The 23,238-nt window shown below is 36.8% G+C and overlaps 1 protein-coding gene across 1 annotated transcript in view; it reads left to right on the plus strand.

Annotated features, from left to right (window-relative positions):
• Window positions 1–22,903, plus strand: part of ZNF804A (zinc finger protein 804A) — a 288,471-nt gene extending 265,568 nt beyond the window's left edge. The window contains exons 3-4 of the mRNA XM_043577240.1: window positions 17,031–17,161; window positions 19,183–22,903. Coding sequence (XP_043433175.1) covers window positions 17,031–17,161; window positions 19,183–22,438 — 3,387 coding nt within the window. The 3' untranslated portion in view covers window positions 22,439–22,903. The remainder of the gene's footprint in view (window positions 1–17,030; window positions 17,162–19,182) is intronic.
• Window positions 22,904–23,238: the final 335 nt, after the last annotated feature.

Below are 23,238 nucleotides of genomic sequence, written 5' to 3' on the forward strand. Positions count from 1 at the left end.
GAGTCTAGTTTGTCTGATATAAGTATGGCTACTCCAGCTTTCTTTTGACTTCCAGTGGCATGATAGATAGTTCCCCATCCCCTCACTTTCAATCTGAAGGTGTCCTCAGGTCTAAAATGAGTCTCTTGTAGACAGGAAATAGATGTGTCTTGTGTTTTTTTTTTTTTTATCCATTTTGATACCCTATGTCTTTTGGTTGGAGCATTTAGTCCATTTACATTCAGTGTTATCATAGAAAGATATGGGTTTAGAGTCATTGTGATATCTGTAGGTTTCATACTTGTAGTGATGTCTCTGGTACTTTGTGGTCCTTGCAACATTTCACTCACAAAATCCAGCTTAGGATCTTTTGTAGGGCTGGTTTAGTGGTGATGAATTCCTTCAGTTTTTGTTTGTTTGGGAAGACCTTTATCTCTCCTTCTATTCTGAATGACAGACTTGCTGGATAAAGGATTCTTGGCTGCATATTTTTTTTCTGTTCATCACATTGAAGATTTCCTGCCATTCCTTTCTGCCCTACCAAGTTTCAGTAGATAGGTCTGCCCCTACCTAGTCTTAAGAGTCTCCCTTTGTAGGTTAGAGCCTGTTTATCCCTAGCTGCTTTCAGAATTTTCTCTTTATCCTTGTATTTTGCCAGTTTCACTATGATATGTCATGCAGAAGATCGATTCAAGTTACATCTGAAGGGGGTTCTCTGTGCCTCATTGATTTCATGCCTTTTTCCTTCCCCAGATTCAGGGAAGTTCTCAGCTATTATTTGTTCAAGTACACCTTCAGCCAGCCCCTTTCTCTCTGTCTTCCTCTTCTGGAACTCCTATGATACAGATATTGTTCCATTTGATTGCATCACTTAGTTCTCTAATTCTCCCCTCATACTCCTGGATTTTTTGTTATCTCTCTTTTTCTCGGCTTCCTCTTTTTCCATAATTTTATCTTCTAATTCACTTATTCTCTCCTCTGCCTCTTCAATCCAAGCTGTGGTCACCTTCATTTTATTTTTGCACATCGTTTATAGCATTTTTTAGCTCCTCATGACTATTTCTTAATCCCTTGATCTCCGTAGCAATAGATTCTCTTCTGTCCTCTATACTTTTTTCAAGCCTAGTGATTAATTTTATGACTATTCTAAAATCTTGTTCTGTTATATTGCTTATATCGTTTTTGATCAATTCGTTAGCTGTCATTACTTCTTGGAGTTTCTTTTGAGGAGAATTCTTCCATTTCATCATTTTGAGTAGTTCCTGGGAGGCTCCAAACTGCAGGGCACTTCCCATGTACTGTCCAGAGAAACTTTTGTTGGTGGGCTGGGCTGCAGTCAGACCTGATGTCTGTCCCCAGCCCACTGCTGGGGCCACAGTCAGACTGGTGTGTACCTTCCCCTCTCCCAGGGGCAGGACTCAATGTGAAGTGGTGTGTCCCCTGTCTGGGATACTTGTACACTGCCAGGCTTGTGTTGCTGGTTTGTTGGTATCTGGCATATTAGCTGGGATGGATCCACAGGGTACGCAGGGGTTGGAGGGACAGGCTTAGCTCGCTTGCAGTTGGTGGTCCCCTGCAGGAGGGGCCCTGCACCACTGGGAGGGAGGCAGGCAGACCCTCCCAGGGTCTGTGGATAGATCCACAGAAGTACAGTGTTGCATGTTTGCGTGGTGCAAGCAAGTTCAGTGATGGGAACTGGTTCCCTTTGGGATTTCGGCTGAGGGATGGGAGAGGGAGATGGCGCTGGCCAGTGCCTTTGTTCCCCACTGAGCTGAGTTCTGTCTTCTGAGGCTCAACAACTCTCCCTCCCAGTGTCCTCTCACTCTCCCCACTCTCTGCTCTCCAAGAGCAGATCTGTTCACTTTTAACATTCCAGATGTTCAGTCCTGCTGGCTGTCAGAACTCACACAGTCTGGCCCCTTCACCTTTGCAAGTCAGACTCGGGAGCTCTGCCTTGCCGGGCGGGCTGCCCCTCCACTGCCCCGTCTCCCTCCCACCAGTCCATATAGCGAGCACCTCCTCTCTGCCCTTCCCACCCTCTTCTGTGGGCCTCTTGTCTACGCTTGGCTCCAGAGAGTCTGTTCTGCTAGTCTTCTGGTGGTTTTCTGGATTATTTAGGCAGATGTGGGTGGAATCTGAGTGATCAGCAGGACGCGGTGAGCCCAGTGTCCTCCTACACCGCCATCTTCTCCAGAAATCAGTTCAGTGAATTATTTTTAAATAGATATCCAGTAAAAGAGGTCAGAATAGCACTGGATAAATAAAAATAAAAGCAAAAAACATAACTTGCTTTTGTTCTGTTACTTTGACCAAGTTTACAACTAATTTCAGTGTTTGGAGTTAAAATACCACTAACACTCTTCTTCATACTTATAACTCTAACTTGAAATTTTAATACAATAGTTCCTTCAGAAGCTGCTCAAACTTTAAAGTGATTAAGTTACAAGCCTATTTTTTTATTATGCTTTTTTAGAACCCTTGTGAGGACACTTGTACTGTTGTATCAGGAACAAGTCTATTGTCAACTGAAAGCAATAGTGAAGTAGTATTAACTCAATCCCATTAGTTTCATTAAGAAAATGCAGCAAAACTACCTGACATGTTAAAACAAATTAGTTCTTTTACAATTATCTACTGAGAGTATTAATACTGAGAGTATTAATAATTTATACAAAACTGAGCAAAATAAAATATTACATGCATTCTTATACATTTATTTTTTAATTTCTTAAAACATACATATAGGAACCATTGCTGCAAAACAAACATATGAATCAAATTGAAAAATTCAGACAAATGAAATATAATATTGATTTTCTAAAATATAAGATCTAGGGGTGCCTGGGTGACTCAGTCGGTTAAGCATCTGACTTTGGCTCAGGTCATGATCTCATGGTTCATGATTTCGGGCCCCGCATCAGGCTCTGTGGTGACTGCTCAGGGCCTGGAGCCTGCTTCTGATTCTGTGTCTCCCTCCCCTCAGCTCCTCCCCTGTTCACACTCTGTCTCTCTCTCAAAAATAAAGATTTTTAAAAAAATTTTTTAAAAAGATCTAAGTTCATCTAGAGGTGCCTGGGTGGCTCAGTCAGTTAAGCATCCAACTCTTGGTTTCGGCTCAGGTCATGATCTCGTGATTTGTGAGTTTGATCCCTTCATCGGGCTCCACACTGTCAGTGCTTGGGATTCTCTCTCTCTGCCCTTCCCCTGCTCGTTCTCTCTCTTTCTCTTAACATAAATAAATAAACTTAAAACAAATCTAAGTTCATTCTAAAATGTCGTCTATCTCTACAAATTTACTTAACATCTCTGTATTACACAAATGAAATGTCATATTTATTAATAAAAAACATACAAATCTATACATTTAAGCTAACCTAATTCAAAATATTTCTGATATTTGTTTCTTTAAATATTATGTCAGTTGGTTAATTACTATTTTTGAGAAAGAGTTTTTGTCCAAGTTTATAAGATAAAGTAGGCTTTGGTCCAATGAACTCAGTCTCAAATGAGATCTACACACAATAGGTAGAATTCTACTTTTAATTTCACAGTTAGAACAGGAAGAGAAAGAAACTGATATTTATTGAGTGGTGGGAAGTAAATGTGCTTTACCTAGGTGTTTTTGTTTCCTTTTTACAAATGGAGACAAAATCACTAAAGATCACACAGACAACAAATGGTGAGGTCTAATTCAATCTCTTGAAATATTCCCAAACTCATAATTTTTCCATGATAAATACTGCCTTCCTAGATACTTGATATTAGTAACATAGGTTTGGGGGGGGGGATAATATTAACAAGATATCACCACAGAAATTAAATGTAGAGTTTGGGCAATTTCTTGATAAATCTACAACTCCACTTTATTTGGGATGGTAATGTGCTCAACTAAATACTAAAAGTCCATCCTCCTGGAGTTATACCACATATTCACTTTAAAAATACAGGCCATCATCTCACACCAGGTTTTTTCTCCCCAGCTGTGATCTTTATATTCCCACAGCAGTTCTGTAGCTCTGTCCTTTGGCATTCCAAGTTACAATTTAGTTGGTGAGAGAGAGGATCAAATGGGTAGATATGTGAGCCACTGTGGCTTAGAAGCCCCATCTCACAAATTAGGAATTATTCTGTCTTGCGAAAGTTTCCATGGGTATAATTACCATGGTTCTGGCAAGAGACAAACCTAGTTTTGTCTGGGAGGTCACCAGTTGATGGCTTCTTACCAAGTGTTAATAACTCCTTCACATTCTTCTCAGCCCAAACACAATTTGCCAAACAGAAATTATTTTCAATCAGAGGCAAAATTGCCTAATAACACAATTGATATCTACCTTTATTACATGTCTAAGAAACACAGCTATAAAGTTACATCAAAGTAAATTCCTCCATAGGATAGAAAATGTTTGCTAATCCTTCATGTATAATTTCTTCATTATATGCTAACTAATCAGTCACTTGTAATTACATATATAAATATTTTTGAGTGCAAGAAAAATAAAAAGTAAAAGGATATATATATATAATATAATATTATATAATATAATATAATAATAATATTGTATTTTCCACAGTTTTGAATATTGCCCTATATATTATTTTCCACTATATTTATACCAAAGAGATGATAAAAATATTAATCCACAAATATTTCATGTTGTTAAAAATCACATATGTAAAAAATCACCAGTTTTATGTTATTATTTTTATTGGGTTATATTGATTTACTTGTGCATGTTGAGAGAGCTTAGAAATATTTAGACCAATGTAGTTATTTATCGAACCATAAATATGAGCATATGATGAAAGGATCCACATAATGGTAATTTTTGTTTCAGTTTTGAAATATATATAATTTTAATATTTCAAATATAATTTTAAAAATCTCTCCTCAAAATAAAAGTAAAGTGTATTAATAAGAAAAAAAATGGGAAAACACCATATAGTGGAAAATAAAAGTACAATTCTTTTGATTTTATGTTACAAAGTGAAACATCATTAACATGTTGCCTATTTTCTGGCATTTTTACTCTAGATGCAGATATAGTTGATTATATTGTAAGTTATTAGCATGTTATTTTTAAAAATAGCAAAATACATCAATATTCCTACTATTTTGCAGTTCTTATTGGTGATAGCTGCATATTTCCTTTTAAAATCAAACCATAATTTTTAACTATTCTTCAACTTCGGGTCCCTCAAGTTGTTTGCGTAGTTTTAAATATAAGTGTCAATATTTCTTATATGAGTTTACATGGCTTTCCTTGCACTACCAAAGATCTGATTGAGATTTTTGTTAGTAAATTTCCAAAGCCTCCTATTGTATGAGAAAATTAATCATTGCCATCCTGGGCCAATTCAATTTGACAAGCATTCATGAGTACTTACAATGCACGAGACACTTCTGATTCAGTACTTAAGAAAATGAACTGAATAGTTGGAAAATCAGTTGTAGACATAACACATACAGATTGCAAAGACTTTTATATTAGAACTAGAATGACTTTTTTGTCCACAAAGAGAAACTTGAGTTAATGGAATCTGAAGAATGAGAGGCCTTGGGGAAAGATATTGTTCAGATCTGATATGCCATTAAAAGATTAGATGCTTTTAAAGCTTCCATGAGAAATGTCCAAATGATACACATTCATGATAGTAATGGGAAAAGAAATTTTAAAAAGAGTCTTCCACAGGTTCACTCAGCATAATGCCATTGATTAAATAATGACTGGAAGGAAATTACACAATGAAGTGTGATACCATTCGCTTGAATATCTTAACTTCCTCTGAAGAAATATATTTGCTAATATTCTAATAGTACCTACTGCATTGTGTCTTCCAAGAGAGCCAAATTGATTCAGGAAATAGAGATGGTGATTGAGTTGTAATTCTTTGAGGGTATCACTTCTCTGTAAGATAGAAATCATACTTAGATTTTTCAAAAGCCATTGAAAATAGTTCTTGGTAGAAACTACTCTTGGCAATTCAAAAGAAATTTGAAACTGGAAACAGTAATAGTGGGTGATATATTAACTTACTAAGAAATATGAAACTAGAAAAAGAAGTATTAGAGTAATTCAAAACAGTAATGGATTTACTTATAGAAGGGAAACCACCTAACAAGGCAATTCTTCTTATTGTTCTAAATATATGTTACCACCTAAATCCAGCTTAAATGATGACACTGAAAGCATTGATCTTAGAATGTAAAAATTGGAAAGAATTTTAGATATCATCAGCATCTTCATCTGTAGAGACAAAGGTCTGAGTATATGAAGTGAATTATCCAGTCACACATCTACTAAGTGGGTATGTAAGTTAAGGTTATATTCAGCTGCAGGTAACAGAAAACTCAAATAAGCTGGCTTTTTTTTTTCTTTTTTGTTCTCCAAAACTACATAGGTAATCTGTCCAAGGATGATACAGTAATTCAATGATGCTATTAGGAAACAGGAATATTTATTTATTTGCTCTGCTGTCTTTAGCATCTAGATCTTCTCTGCCAAGCTGATAGCCTCAAAATTGAAAGATGGCCGCTGCCCATCTAAGACTCACAAGTACACAGGGGCAGGAAGCAGACAACATGGTTAAAAAAACAGAAAGGGGATTTTTCTTTTAATAAGACTTCCCTTTTTTAAATTATTTTTTTAATGTTTATTTTTTGAAGGAGAGACAGAGCGTGAGTAGGGAAGGGGCAGAGAGAGAGGGAGACACAGAATCCGAAGCAGGCTCCAGGCTCATGAACTCCAAGATCATGACCTGAGCTGAAGTTGGATGCTTAACAGACAGAGGCACCTAGGCGCCCCAAGACTTTCCTTTAAAAAAAAGTTTTTTCAGGGATATCCTCCTCAGATAAATTTGCTGACAATTCAGTTAGTGAAGACTGTGTCACGTCACCATTCTTATTTACAAGGGAGGCTGGGATTTTACTATTTTAATGAGTACCTTTCTTAGCCTCCAAACTGGAATTCTGTTAATGAAGTAGAAAGATATATAATAGATAAAGTGAAGGCAATTTGCAAGGTTTACCACAGACATCACAGCTAGACTACCCATACTCTGGTGAAAAACTGTATTAATCAGAGAAACAGAACCATGTATGCATTTATATATGTAGAGGGAGAGATATATAGAAGAAAAAGATGATAGATGATAGATAGATAGATAGATAGATAGGTAGATGATAGGTTGACAGATAGACAAAGAGAGATATTAAGAATTTGCTCACACAATTATGGGAGCTGACAAGTCCAAAATTGACAGGGCAAACTACTGGCCTGGAAAACCAGGAAAGAGTTCATGTTACAGTCTGTCTGGAGGTATAATTCTTTCATCTAGAGAGACTTCAGTCTTAGCCCTTAAGGCCTTCAACTGATTGAATGGGTTATGGAGGGCAATCTGCTTTACTATGATTTAATGAGTAAATCTGATTACTCATCTGAAACATTAATCTTACCCAAAAAGTTCTTTCCTAGTGGTTTCAGAGATATTTGACCAAGTACTTCACTTTGACTAAATATTAACCAAATATTTAACCAAATATTATGGTTTAGCCAGGTTGACACATAGAGTTAACCATCACAAGTCCACTCCTAGTTGACTTGTCACTCATAGACATCACCTTAAACTATAGTTAATCTTCAAATAAAGATAATAATGGGTCATATGCTGCCTAACATGATACAATTATCCTGCATGCAACCAAAAACACACTAACTCCCCAGAAGAGGATGCAGAGTGCTGGTTGATGTTCATTCTTCTCCTTGATTTTAATACTATGATGTATGGTGTAAATTTGATATATCTTATGTTATATAATAAAATGAATAAAGGAGCAAAGAAGGGTTATATGTATTCATAAATATTCATACTCATAACATACATTCATATTCATAATAATGTGTAGAGGAACTATCCATCACAATTATAGCTTTCATTTCTGTGATTAGGCACATGGATATTGTTAGTACTTATAACTGCCTTCTTCCACTACCTATTCCCTTTTCCCTCAGCAATCACCTCTGCTGGTTGTGGTTCTTTCTCTAGTGAAGTGACCCAAATTTTCATTCCTGAAGTGTGAGGGCTATTAGTAATCCTGCGTGAATGGGGCTGTTGTAGATTTCCACTGACTCTAATCACAGGACATGGCAATTTTAAGTGACATCAAAAGGGATCTCCTATATTCCAGACATAATTTTCCTTACCCTCTTTGTGGGGTGGCAGTCTGTTTTCCCCTGGATCATAAGGATATATTTGCTAGTGGGTCACTAGAGGTAATATTGAGTGGTGCCATCCCTATTTCTACCACTTGATTTTTAACCTTTTAATATGGTTATGCGGGGAAGAGCAGCATATATAGGAACTTGATTCACAGCATATACAGCCACCTAGATAATATTGCCCCAGTGCCACAAGGTATTGCCATCCAGCTAGAGCTGTGACTGAGTATTCAATAGGCCATTCTGCCACTCTATCAAACCAGCTACTTCAGGATGATGGGGAACACAATAAAATCAGAATTACATGAACATAGGCCCATTGTCACACTTTATTTGCTGTGAGGTGAGTTCCTTTATCAAAAACAATGCTGGGTGGAATACCATGATAGTGAACAAGGCATCTTATAAGTCTATGGCCTATAGTCTTGGCAGAAGCATCGCATGGAAGAATGAGAGGTCCATATCCAGAGTAAGCATGTATTCCAGGGAGAACAAAATACTGCCATTTTCATGAAGGAAGCTGTCCCAATTTAATCAATTGGCGTAAATTGATTAAATTGAACTGGCTGATCACTCCTGGGAATGGTGCCATATTGGGGGCTCTGTGTTTTTTGTTTATTTGTTTTGTTTCAACTTTTTATGTATTTAAAAAAATTTTAATGGAAATAAAGTTGACATACAATATTATATTACTTTCAGGTATGAAAACAATGATTTGACTTTATAAAATGATCATCATAAGTCTAGTTACCATCTGTCACCACAAAGTTATTACAATATTATTGATAATATTCCCTATGTAGTACTTTATATCCTCATGACTTATTTATTTTATAACTGAAAGTTTGTACCTCTTAATCTCCTTTATCTATTTTTTCCCATTATCTCCTCCACCTCCCCTCTGGTAACAACCAGTCTGTACTCTGTATTAATGAGTGTGTTTCTGTTTTGTTTTTTTTGTCCATTTGTTTTGGCTCAGTACTGATTTGTTGCTGGCAGATTGGGCACTCAGCAATAGCTACAGAGAGTCATCCTTGAGGAAAACGTTCCATGTTGCTGAGCCCATGCATAACAACCATCCCTGCCACCATGGCCATTCTGTTCCTGAGCTCATGGGACAGTGACAGGGGTGGCTGAGGAAAGAGACTATCTTGTATCCACAGAACAGGTTATCCTATCTAAATAATTATAAAAATCCTCTTCTGTTGAGATGACCCTTTGTAGAACATTCTTGTGGGACACAAACATCTTTTTTAGTCCATTCAGAGGAATTTAGCCACATATCTCTTCCCCAGACCTCCTTGTCACTAATTTTCTAATTATGTGCTTTCCAAGTTTCTAACCATCCAGCTAACCCATGGGCCACAACACATGAATCAGTATATCTCTTCTGGCCATTTCTTCTCCCAACCAAAATGAACAACCAGATTCACCGCTCAAAACTCTCTTTTGGGAGGATTTCATCACTGCACTTCAGAGATGTCCCAGAGGAAAGCTGTAGTGTTGCTCTGTCCACTTTTGGATGGTGCCTGCATACAGTGCAGAACTGTCTGGAAACTGGGTCTGAGTTTTCTCCTCCTCTATCATCTGTCACTTGCCTAGTGTTGTGGATCCAATTATTCTTTATCCCGCCCTTTATAAACTTGCAGCTAAGGGATGTCAGCACTAACACGCAGCTAAGAGCAGTAATTGAAACAAAATAATCTGAAATTCACTGGTACTTTTACTCTGACTATTCTGTCTATGTGAAAAGAACAAAAATCTTTACTCAAATATCACCTTCTCAATGAGGAGACACATCTTCTAGGGGAGAACACACCCTGAGTTAACCCCAGTGAGTCTTCCCTTGCATATGGATGAAAACTGTGATTTGTTTCTAACTGTTAAAATGTGAAAAAAAAAAAGTGATGTGATGTCACTCCATTAATTAAGCTGCTTTATATAGATTGTATGATATAAGATTCAATCTTAGCAGAATGGAGAGACTGCTGATGGTGAAGAAACTGCAATGTTGCATTGCTGCAATGTTGCAATGGCTCCTGCATGTGTTACAGGCAAGAAACCACTGGCAGCTCCAGTTGCGGAGAGTGGCCCTGGCTATCTGCGAGTATGGCCCTGGCTATCTGCGAGTAGTCCTACCTCCACAAGGAAGTGAATTCTACCAATAGGTTCCCGGAAGCTTGGGAGATGATTTTTCCCAAGACAAGCTTGCAGCTGAGAATACGGCCTGGCCAACACTGGTTGTGTGAAGCATAGGCCTATGATAAATGTGTGCCATTTTAAGCTGTTACATTTATGGTCATTGTTAAACAGAAATAGCAACCTGGGCCACCTTGGTGGCTCAGTCGGTTAGGCATCCGACTTCAGCTCAGGTCATGATCCCACAGTCTGTGAGTTCGAGCCCCACGTCAGGCTGTGTGCTGACAGCTCAGATCCTGGAGCCTGCTTCAGATTCTGTGTCTTCCTCTCTGCCCCTCACCTGCTCATGCTCTGTCTCAAAATTAAATAAAAACATTAAAAGTTTAAAAAGAAAGAAAGGAAGGAAGAAAGGAAGGAAGAAGAAAGAAAGAGCAAACTAACCTAATAGAAAACCTGCTTTCATCACTGTATTTGATATCGGTATCCTCGCCCTCGCCACATACACTCTTGGTTCAACTTTCCTCCACCATGATCTTCATGCTCTACTAAAGCATAAGGTGAACTTATTTGATTGTTGTAATGTCTCTCTTTCTCAAGTATTGTGAAAACATCGAGAAACAAACAGGATTTCATTCTTCTGTGTCCCATATGTATAGACTATGCTTAGCATAACAGCTGACACATAATGTACACTCAATTAATAATTTCTGAGAGATAAATGGATATATGCATCTCAACCCAACCCAAAGAGTTAGACAGCTTGAAAAACATATAGCCAAGTAAATATAGGAGATAAATCATAGGTAATGTTCCAAAAAATCTGTTGCAGACTTTGAGTCTGGAGGTCTCTCTTGTCCAGCAAGAGAGCAGATGCAGAATTGAATACAAGAGAGGCTAATATCTGGGAGGCGACAAGAGCCCTGAGTAAGGGTCGTTGCTCCATGTTTATTAGGATCAGAAGGGTTACAAACATGATGGAATGCAGAAAGAGACAATGAAATAGTGATTATTAATTCATGTATGTGAGAAAAAAGGGATTTTGAAGCTATGTGGTATTAGGGGTTTGGGTCAATACAAAACAAAATCCTGATGCCAAAAACAGATGGCTGTTTACAGCAGGCACCAGGCTGTTTATCTTAACTTGCCTAGGGGATAAGACAGAGCAAGATGCTACCTCAGGGTCAACAAAGCAGCACCTTTATTTTGCTGATTAGCTCTGGGCAATTTCACCCTGCTGCAGAGGTCTATTGCCCTGTTTGCCTGTTAACCTATTCTGGAAGCTTCCACCATGTGAAAGCAGCTTTATGCTTTTGTAATATGCTGGGGTGCTTTTGCCCTGTTTACATAATCTTAGATGCTTTCATCCTGTGGCTTCCTATTCCTGTGCTTTTATTCTATGCTGGGGTGTTTCGCCCTGTTTACTTAATCTCGGAAGCTTTAGTCCTAAACCTTGTTAACCCATTGGTGCAAGCTCAAGGAATTTTCCCACAGAACTTATTCCCCACAGAAATCCTGATTCCAGTTCTGGTTCTACCACTTTCATGTGACTCTGGACCAGTTTCTAAAATCTGCTTAGCTTCAGTTTTGTCTTCTCTAAATATGGATCATAATGGTAGCCTTATTTGCATATATGTTTATTTTCAGAACTAAACAAAGTAACATATACAGTATTGCTTAATAAATTTTAAGGAACAATATTAATTCTAAATGGAATATAGGTGGCTAATATGTATACAAAAATATTCTAGCATTCTTAATAAAAGAATTATAGGCAAAACATTAATGATATATCACATATTGCCTATTAATTAAACAAATTAAGAATGATGCTACCCAGTATTAGATATGATATATACTCTCATATACTGTTGGGAGGAATACAAATATGGTTTAAAGTTAAGAATAGCAGTTTGGAAAACCTCAAAAAGGGCAAATACATATCTTTTATTCCAGTAGTTTTGTTTGTGTGGGACGTATCTTTTGGATATAATTAGACAAATGTACAAAATATGAGAATATTCATGAAAGTTTGGTTTGCAATTATAAAACAGTTTAATTTACCTAAATGCTAAGCACAAACTGATGAGTTATCTAAATGGTTATCTCTCTCCCTCTCTCTCTTTCTCTATCAAGCTTTCTCACATTGTTTAAGGCTTTGCCAGTCTCTGAAAACATCATCACTAAGTTGAGACCAGGATCATCATAACTTTCCCAACCATCCAACTACATGAGTTTCCTGTGACCATATCTGAGGATCAATGACCTATGTGATTGTGACATTTTGGTTCTTAATAGACTAATAGAAGTAGAACAGTGAAAGGTAGAGTAGACCCTCTGAGACAGTATAACCAAATGATGTTGATTCTTTTTGTTTTTCCATTGTCTACTTGTATATTTCCAAAATATAAATTGAATAATATGCCATTATATACTGTAACTTGTTTTGTAATACTGTAGCTAGACCATATCTCCCCACAAATTCTTTTTAACATTCTTCTAATTTTCTAATTCTTGCTGACTGTCATCCCTATCTTGACATTTAACACTAAGAATTTGTTTTGAATGACTGCCAATAAATTGTTCAGAAAGCTTTTGAAATAGCATTGATATTTCCATAAGTCTCCCAGGTATTATCTTGTACATTTCTTTGTGTGGAACTTGAACTTAAGTTTTCTTTTCATTTGGCATTCTCAAAAGAATTTACTTGGTTTCTATTATTTACCTTTCAAAATTATTCTGCTAGATATAAAATATGATGTAGGACTTCATTTTTGCTGCAGGAAAATACAAGAAAGGGTATAACGGCTGATAAATTCCAGCTTAAACTAACCAAAATATTTGGCCAGGCCTATAAGCTCTGCAGCTAAACAGACCACCAATATTAGTCAAGCTCATTTACCTTATCAAGCTCCTGATACCTTGATATCAGGAAGTGTGTCACTGCGAAAATTATGTGTACATGGAGAGTGACATCAGTAGGAACACTTGAATGTAGCATGGTGCTTCTTAACAACCTCTACAAGATTAAAGCAACATTTACATTGTAAATATACACAGTTCTCTAAATGCACATCCGAAGTCTGATTCCAGCCATGTCAATCACTCAGTTCACAGAAAATATAACAGTACTGGCATTTGATAATTGATGGACTCCGTGATATTTAACTATGTCAATGGAAACAAGTTAATTCAAATCATAATGGCTAATTTGAAACAGTATAGTGAGATTCTTGACATTTCATATACTTGCTTTAGAAGAGCTTTGTTTTTTGTTAGAAGCACTGTACTTTTAACTTAGCTTTCTAATATATATATATATATATATATATATATATATAATGTTTATAATAGAAATTAATTTATATCCTAAAGATTTTGTTAAAAATGGTCAAGTCTAACTTTCTTGTTTATTGTCTCTAGTTTCCCAAGGGATCTGGTACGACATAAAATTAGCCCTATTTGTTAAAATACCATTATTTATAAATAATTAAAAAATTATTTGAACATTAGTTCTTACATTGGTATTTCAACATTTTTTTTTTTGCTTTCTTTGGCACTTTGATTCTTTTAAATGTTTATTTTAGAGAACTTCTATTTTCTTTCAAATTCTCTGTTAGCATCCACCTCCTAGCACCCAAACCCTCTTGATTGAATGCCTCTTTCTTACAATGGCAGGTAGTATTTTCAGTAAAGGTAATGCATATCCTTTTAGGCCACTCAATTCTGCACATCGAATAAGTCACCAATTCTCCCTACTGCAACTGCCTTAGGAAAGACTCTTAATGTTTCTTACCTAGACCATTGTAATATCCTACTTACGCATGTCTTTCTCTTTAATCTTGTTCCATGGCAAAATCTCATGCATACTGATGCCAAATGATTCTTGAAAAAATGAAAATTCCATTGTAACACTGCACTGTTTCAAATCCTTCAGTGTTTCCTCCAATCACATTTCACAATATGATAGGCAGGTTTGGTTTGGTTAGACCTTGTAATTCATCATTTCTCATCATTTCCACACATACAATCTGCTCTAACCATACTTGTCTCTACCTGCATTTCATTTTTAGAATATGCATGCTCCTATTTCTACATTTACACAAAACTTTCCTGAAATATTCTCTTACCTCCAACATCTATCCCTTCTTCTTCATGCTTTTTTTATATCCTTGAAGACCCAAATCAGATGTCACTTTTCTCAGGTAACATTCTTGGAATTTTTTGGGCACCCGAGTTCCATCCTTATATTGCACAATAAAATAACTCAACCAATAACTGCTGTTATCTTTTCTTATCTGTGTTCTTTTTTCTGCAAAATCCAAATACACATACACTCAAATACACTTACCCACACAGTTACAGACATACAGACATAAACCAGAGAAAGGTAAAAACATTTTCTTTAATCTTTTTTAAAAAACCCAGCCTGGGGCGCTTGGGTGGCGCAGTCGGTTAAGCGTCCGACTTCAGCCAGGTCACGATCTCGCGGTCTGTGAGTTCGAGCCCCGCGTCGGGCTCTGGGCTGATGGCTCAGAGCCTGGAGCCTGTTTCTGACTCTGTGTCTCCCTCTCTCTCTGCCCCTCCCCCGTTCATGCTCTGTCTCTCTCTGTCCCAAAAATAAATAAACGTTGAAAAAAAATTTAAAAAAATAAAATAAAAAACCCAGCCTTTAAACAGAATGGCTGTTTTTAGTGCTCAATAATTGTCTATTGATTAAGTCTTGATATGACTTCAAAGTTTTAGGAAATAGAGATGTCCAAGAATATAAATACCTAAAACTTAGAGCTAAAACTTCCTCGGCCTATTATACTCTAATTCTAGATCTTTTTTTATGATCAATAATAATGTAATGCATATTATAAAAATGTAGCTACTTTTAATAGTCGCACCAAAACAATGATTTCAAAGTTTTATTTTCTTTAAAATACTTGTATAATTTAGATGTTCATGACATGATCTACCTTTTATCTAAATTTAACTCTAAATAGTTTTCTTCACAGATATGTCAGTCAAAGAAGCATTCTGAAAAATATCATCTACATTATTTCAAAAGAATTATTCTGGAATAATCTTATATATATATATGTATATATACACACCTCATATAAATCTCATCAGTTAAAATAGTAGAGACTATCTGAAGCTTAAGCTATCATACCATGTAGGTGAAATTAAGTAGGCATAATGCAAGATCATTTGGGATCCAACATTATTTCATCAGTATGACTAACTTTTTTTGAGGTGGGAAAATTCTTACTTTGGAGAATCTGATTCACATATAAATTAACAAATATTTATTGAGCAGGTATTGTATATTCCAAGCATTGTTCCAAGCCCGTGGAATATGTCAATGTACATGTATAAGGCATTTATTAAGATTTTATTCAATCACTTAATAAAAATGTGATTAGTGTATATTTTATTCTCTTAGTGTCCTACTGGAAGACTCTGACATATCACAATGCATAACACCATGAGCATTCATAATAAAAAAATAGTACTATATAAAAATTTAAGTGTATTTATTGAGAGAGAGAGACAGAGAGAGAGAGAGAGAGACAATCCCAAGCAGCCTCCCCACAGCATGGAGACCGATGCAGGGCTTAAACGCAGGAACCATGAGATCATGACCTGAGCCGAAGTCAGACACTTAACCAACTGAGCCACCCAGGTGCCCCAGAAAGAATAGTAATTTAATTATTTTTAAAAAATGTTTATTTATTTATTTTTGAGAGAGAGAGAACAGGGGAGGGACAGAGAGAGACAGGGAGATAGAGAATCCCAGGCAGGTTCTGTGCTGTCAGCGCAGTGCCTGACATGGAGCTCTAACTCACAAACCATGAGGTCATAACCTGAGCTGAAATCAAGAGCTGGATGCTTACCCAATTGAGCCACCCAGGCGCCCCAGTACTTTAATTATTTTTAATAACCATACTATGTCTCTGTGGAAGACTATAGTGAAAATATTTGGGGCAAAGGACCACTTTGGTGTCTCTTAAATCATGCCACATACATGGCTATTTATTGATTCTATTCAAGTTGACATGCTTTTCCTGGCCAAAACTTTTCAATCCAAAAACTGACCCCCTTTAATACAGATGAAAATATGCCCGATGTAAAAAGAATTTCGAAAAGAGCACTATTTATTTTCTTCCCAAATCTTGAATTATTTGGGAGATAGGCCTGATATTTGAGGGGAGGGATTGTTTTAAAGCATATTAGTAGAGATTATTTGCCTTATGGATTAACATAAAACATTTATTCTTAGAAAATATGGAAAGGACCAGATACTTTTCTAATATATAGCACATCAAAATGATGATACTTATTATATATAACTGAAATATACAATCTAGTTAAATTTGTTTGAAAATTAGGAGTTTACAAGACTCTAGTGCTTGATGTGAATTAGGCACAGAATTAGGCACCTTAGCAGAAAATAGTAAGAAAAATGAAAATTTTCAATTCCAATTTATATAAGGCTTAGATATATCTTTGATATAATGTAATAATATGCTTTGGTATTTTCACAAGCCAAAGATACAAAAATATTTTTGCTAGAAATGAGTTGTCACAAATGTCTTTTCCTTAGATGAGGTAAAAGATAATGTACTGGAAAATTCCAACAGTAACAATAGTAACTTTAACATTGCCATAGAGCCAAATACTATTAATCATTTCCATATTTCTTAATAGAGGCTCAAAGAACTGAAACAAAGGGAATTTGCTCGAAATGTAGCATCTAAATCCAGGAAAGATGAAAGAAAACAGGAAAAGGCACTCCAACGCCTGCACAAGCTGGCCGAGCTAAGAAAGGAAACTGTGTGGTGAGTGTGCAATAAAAGCTTAACTTTTCTTAAAACATGATGACCAAAGGAAAAAAAAAAAAAGACATAGAAATAAAGGGCGCAAATCTATTTATTTCTGTACCCAGAATAAGGCACTCACATTTTCATGGCTTTCTGTGGGCTGTAAACAGTAACTTGAATTTGAATTTTATGCAAACACCTGTTTAATATACATTTCAATAAAAAGGCAACATTCCTATAATTTTAGTTTTCAATAATTTCACATTGCTCTGCTATTTACACTTAGTTGAAACCTCTTCTGTTTCTTGGTGGAAATTCAAAATATTTGATTGAAGAAGAGAACAAAGCACCATCTCATGACCTTTATTATAAAAGGAGTTTTAAGAGAAAATTATTTATAATTGAAAATTTGGAGGACTTTTATTTGAAAGTATCTTTTATTTAAAAAAAATAAAGATCATGAAGGCCCTGTGAACTGCAGAGGCAGGTCAAAATTAGTTTCATTGTGAATAAACAGTAATAACTGTTAGAAGTTCAAAGCTCTTACACTTTGACCTGCTTCTCCAGTGTGTAGTTAGAATGTTATAATTCAGAATTTACAATACAGGACAGGGAACTGTCATAAAAAGAAGACAACTTTTTAGAGTGTTCTCTCCCTCCACCCCAAAACAAATAGGCCCCTCTTTTTTTGTTTAAAACAAAACTATTTCATAGCAAATCTATTTTATGCTGAATATAGTGTTGGGGAATATATTGGTATATCATAACATTCTTTGGAATGTCAAATTTGAAAAACTCAAAATAAAATTTAATGTATTTTTAATCCTCTAGGGAACTGTCAAAGACCAATATAACTGCTATTCAGTCATACCAACAGATATTTTTTCTCTGTGTGGCAGTAAGTGAAAAATTATAGAACTTCAAGTTAATGTTATAGAGAACCATAGGGCCCATGCAATTAAATGTCCTAGAAGTAGCATTTGCAAATGTAAACTCTGAAACATTTAGAGAACTAGAGTTAATAATAAGATATGTATAAAAAAAAGAGCAAAACTTCTTACCTAAATTACTTTCCTCAGTAATAGTACTTATTTCGCATTACACACACACGCACACACACACACTTTTCCTATTAATTTGAGGCCTCTAAAGATGTGCAGTGAAACAATCCATTGTGTTAGAGATTCAATAAAGAAAACATTCAACTAAAAATATTGGGGGACACTTGGAACTTCTAAGAAACTAAATTTAATAGAATGGAAAATTCTGCACAGCATGACTCTCTTTGGGTAAAGATGATATTTAGGTAACTCCTTGTTTATATGCCACACAGTACAGTTCTTTTATGAAAAACTGACTATTTATGGTGTCCTGCAATGCCAAATAAATAGAAATTGCATCTTAAGTAAATAGTCTTTTGTCCTACACTTACTATTATATTATATTATTTACAACTTCAGGGTAATTTTTTTTTAAATATTAAGAATAGCAATTCTAAATAAAATTCTAAAGCCAGTATTATCTCAGTTAATTTTGCATGGCAGGACTCTACTTGGCCTGGTGTAGACTCTTAGTGAACATTGATTGAATTGAATTGTTGAACCGAATTCCCAGCCCTTCTGAAGTTATAATTTTTTAAAGCTGTCTTCATATTCTCCATGTAGTATTAATGATGTTAAGTATTTGTAAATTTAGATAACTTTAAAGATTCTACAATATTCCAAAATATCACTGAAGAGGCCATGGGATAAAGAACCTTGGTCAGGAAGCACTGGTTGAGAACATAGGAATGTCCTTGACATTGCTATTAATAGTTATAGAAATAACTTGGAGACAGCTTCTCCAAGTTATCCCAAACAATAATCAGTAACTAAATGCAACTGTAGCACTATGAAAGAGAACCTTATGAAATGAAAGTAATTCTCCTATACAGATCTTAAAATTTGAAAAAGAAATCTTATAATGATGTGTCTGAAATGGGGTGTTTGAATATTTTTCCTCAGAAGTGTCCTATCTAATATGTACTTTTCTGTTTCTAGTGCTCCTGGAAGTGGCCCCATGTTCAAGTCAACAACTGTTACTGTGAAAGAAAATTGTAATGAAATTTCCCAAAGAGTTGCTGTGGATTCAGTTAATAACCAGGAAGATTTCAAATATACTTTGATTCATAGTGAAGAGAATACTAAAGATGTTACCACTGTTGCTGAAGATCCAGAAAGTGCAAATAATTATACAGCAAAAAATAACCAACTTGGGGATCAAGCCCAAGGAATTCACAGACACAAAATTGGCTTTTCTTTTGCATTTCCAAAGAAAGCAGCAGTGAAGCTGGAGTCCTCAGCTGCAGCCTTCTCTGAATACAATGATGATGCCTCTGTGGAAAAAGGATTTAGCAGAAAAAGTAGATTTGTCCCTGGTACTTGTCATCTTCAACTATCTTCACCAACAGATGTGCTTTTGAGTTCTGAGGAGAAAGCTAACTCTTTTCATCCACCAGAAGGAATGTGCACTGAGAAAGAAACTGCTCAAACTCAAGAGATGAAAGAAGTTTCTAGTGAAAAAGATACATTTTTATTACCTTCATTTTGCCAGTTTCAACTCCCTTTATTTTCAGATGCAGATAATTGCCAAAATTCAATCCCATTAGCAGATCAAATACCACTGGGCGATGTTATTATTAATGAAGGCATACCTATGAGTGATAACAGTTCCGAATTGTTAGGAAATAAATCCACAGTTCTCGATATAGCTAATGAATGCATATCTTTGCAAGCTATCACAGAGGAAAATGTTAAGGACCATGATACATCTATAGTTGAAGCTGACAATAAAAATTATGGTCCTGAGATGTTGGCTCCTTCAAATTCTGAAGAGGAAAATATAACCTTCCATAAAAAAAAAGATTTATATAAAAGACCATGTGAACCATTTGTACCCGTACTTAACAAAGATGGAACCACAATTCTTCAGTGGCCATCAGAAATGCTGATTTATACATCGACTCAACCATCAATTTCCTATAGCTGTAACCCTCTCTGTTTTGACTTCAAGTCCACTAAATTAAACAACAATCTAGATAAGAATAAGCTGCCCTTAAATGGTCTTCCTTCTCAGCAGAAGGGAGAAGACATTTGCAAGAGACCAGTTTCAGAATGCAAGGACACACCTATTGTAGGACTCACTGATTATGACACTGGAGGCAGCAGAAATCAATGCACCCAGGTCATTCCTCTTTTGGTTGGTGGTACTCTTTCCAGTACCTGTAATTCTGGAAAAAATGGGAATATGGGTCAGAGGTATAAAAATATTTCCTGTAGGATCAGAAACACAAAAAAATACAATTTTACTAAATGTCAAATGAAACAGGGCACTCTAGATGAGAAATATCACAAAATAAGATTGAAAGATACTCATGAACACTGGTTCCATAAAAGTAGAAGGAAGAAAAGAAGAAAAAAGTTATGTCAGCACCATCATGGGGAGAAAACCAAAGAGTCGGAAATTCACTTCCAAATGGAAACGGAAAACAGTTACACTGATATAACTAGGAAGAACCTACTGGAAACAATTTCAGAAAAGCAGTATTTAGCTGCAGGGCAATTATTAGACTCACAACAATTACCTGATAAAAGGCCCAAACCATCATCCATATACTTAAGTGAAAATGAAGAAATATGTAAAGCTCAAAACACTGAAAATGATAGCAATGACGCTAACAGTTCTAAAAACCACTGTACAAAGAGCTCAGTTGTTTTCAGTGAACAATCCAATCCAACAGTGATACAGTCTGGAAAACATAATTTAACTTACTCCAGAACTTACTGTAGTTGGAAAGCCAAAATATCCGGCTGTAGTCAGGATCACAGATGCCTAGTTCTTCAAAACGACATGAGCTGCCTGAGCCAGAACCAGGCTGTTAAAAGAGGTTATAATTCTCTCATTAATGAATCAGAAAGATTCCATCGAAAACGTAGACAACATTCATATTCTTATTCTTCGGATGAAAGTTTAAATCGACAGAATTATTTACCAGAAGAATTCTTGAGGCCCCCACGTGCTTCCGCTCCCTGCAAGCCTAAAAGGAAACGGAGGAGAAAAAGAAGCAGATTCCACATCGGGTTTGAAGCTTTGGAACTCAAAGAGAACACAGATCATCCCAAGAAGGGCAATTCTTCCTTAGGTCACCAGGAGGAGTTAGTAAGTGAAGACAAAACAGGGGACGTAAAACCACAAGAAGTTGCGAATGCTGAGAAGAACTCAGAAGAAGCAGAGGGAGAAGAAAACCAGGCGACTTTGCCCCTGGGCGGTCCCCTTCCTCCTGAAGCCGGTGGTGAGGCTGCGCAGTCAGTGCTGGAGACACCTTCTGGGGACTCGAGGGACATCTCCCACCCACGCGCCACCTCTGTCTACCACGTAGCCAGTGCCGCAACAAAAGAAGAAATTGGCAATACCTTGCTGCAACAGAAAGAAAGAGGTGAGGGTATAAATATTCATGAAAAGCAAATTCCTTTCAAGGTGCCTAATACCGACAGGAACTTCAGACAGTCGCAACCGAAATCGTACCTCTGCCATTACGAACTGGCAGAGGCCCTTCCACAAGGAAAGGTGAACGAGGCCTCGACCGAGTGGCTGCGTTTCAATTCGGGAATCCTTAACACACAGCCACCATTACCGTTCAAGGAAGCACATGTCAGCGGTCACACCTTCGTAACGACGGAGCAAATCCTGGCTCCATTAGCTCTGCCGGATCAGGCGCTGCTGATCCCCATAGAAAACCACGATAAATTCAGAAATCTGCCTTGTGAGGTCTACCAGCACATCCTCCCGCCCAACATGCTGGCCAACAAGGTCAAGTTTACTTTTGCTCCGGCCGCCCTCCCCCCGCCCAGCCCGCCTCTGCAGCCTCTGCAGCCTCTGCCTCTGCAGCAACCCTTCTGTTCTACCTCTGTAACCACTCTGCACCACGCGGTTCTGCAGCAACACGCGGCCGCCGCCGCCGCCGCCGCCGCCGCTGCGGCCGCAGGAACCTTCAAAGTGCTTCAGCCCCACCAACAGTTTCTTTCCCACGCCCCAGCTCTCACCAGAACAGCGTTACCTCAGATCTCAGTGGGACCGGTCGGACCAAGGCTTTGTCCCGGGAACCAGCCAACTTTTGTGGCTCCTCCTCAGATGCCAATCATTCCAGCGTCCGTTCTTCATCCTAGCCATCTGGCTTTCCCACCTTTACCCCATGCCCTCTTCCCTTCACTGCTTGCCCCACACCCTACTGTCATCCCACTGCAACCCCTGTTCTAGTCCTCGCCATGAAAGGGAGAGAAAATGTTCACGTGAAACCTATTGCTATCTGCGTCAACGCTCATCTAAGTGGATAATTGCCTATTGAAATGGTGGAAATAAACTAGCCAAACTATGGCCTCATTGATAGGAAATCATTTACTGTAAGTGTAATGATGCAAATAAATTATTAAGTTTCTGATATATAATATTATTAAGGCACTGAATAGTTTGAAAACCAATACAATATACGCTGTACATTAAAATGGTGTCTTAAGAGTATGTATAATGTACATAAGATATATTTATAGTACTGTAATTTATGTTGTAAAGTATGCTCCTTGGTTTTTTTAAATCTTTGTGTATTTGCACCTATTTAATGTTTAGACAAAGCTGATGGCACTACGTTTTGTACCATGTTCCTTGAAACTGTAAATTCAGTGAAATATATCTCTTGCAATAAATTTTTGTTAAGTATTTAAGTAACTCAAACTTTGTTTTAGTTCGTTTTCGCTGTTTTGGGAATGTACAGTAACAGTAGGTTTTGGATTTACTTTGTTTCTTCTGTCCATTGGCATCTCTGAACCTCAGAGGCTCAAGAGAATATCTTCGGAGTCCACCAATACTTAAACTGTGATATCATCTTTCAGAATAATTATAATAACAGCTCCATTTGTTTTTTCTGTTTGTTCTAATGCTGCTTATACTCAGAGTTTACTATATTTCCTGAACAATTGGCCCTCTAGTCAATAAACCATTTTTGTAAAAGTAATGTCAGTAGGGGGAGGGATAACTCAAAAAAAATGCAAAGTACATAGTAT

Source organism: Prionailurus bengalensis, chromosome C1, assembly GCF_016509475.1.
Source record: "Prionailurus bengalensis isolate Pbe53 chromosome C1, Fcat_Pben_1.1_paternal_pri, whole genome shotgun sequence".
Taxonomy (NCBI): Eukaryota; Metazoa; Chordata; class Mammalia; order Carnivora; family Felidae; genus Prionailurus; species Prionailurus bengalensis.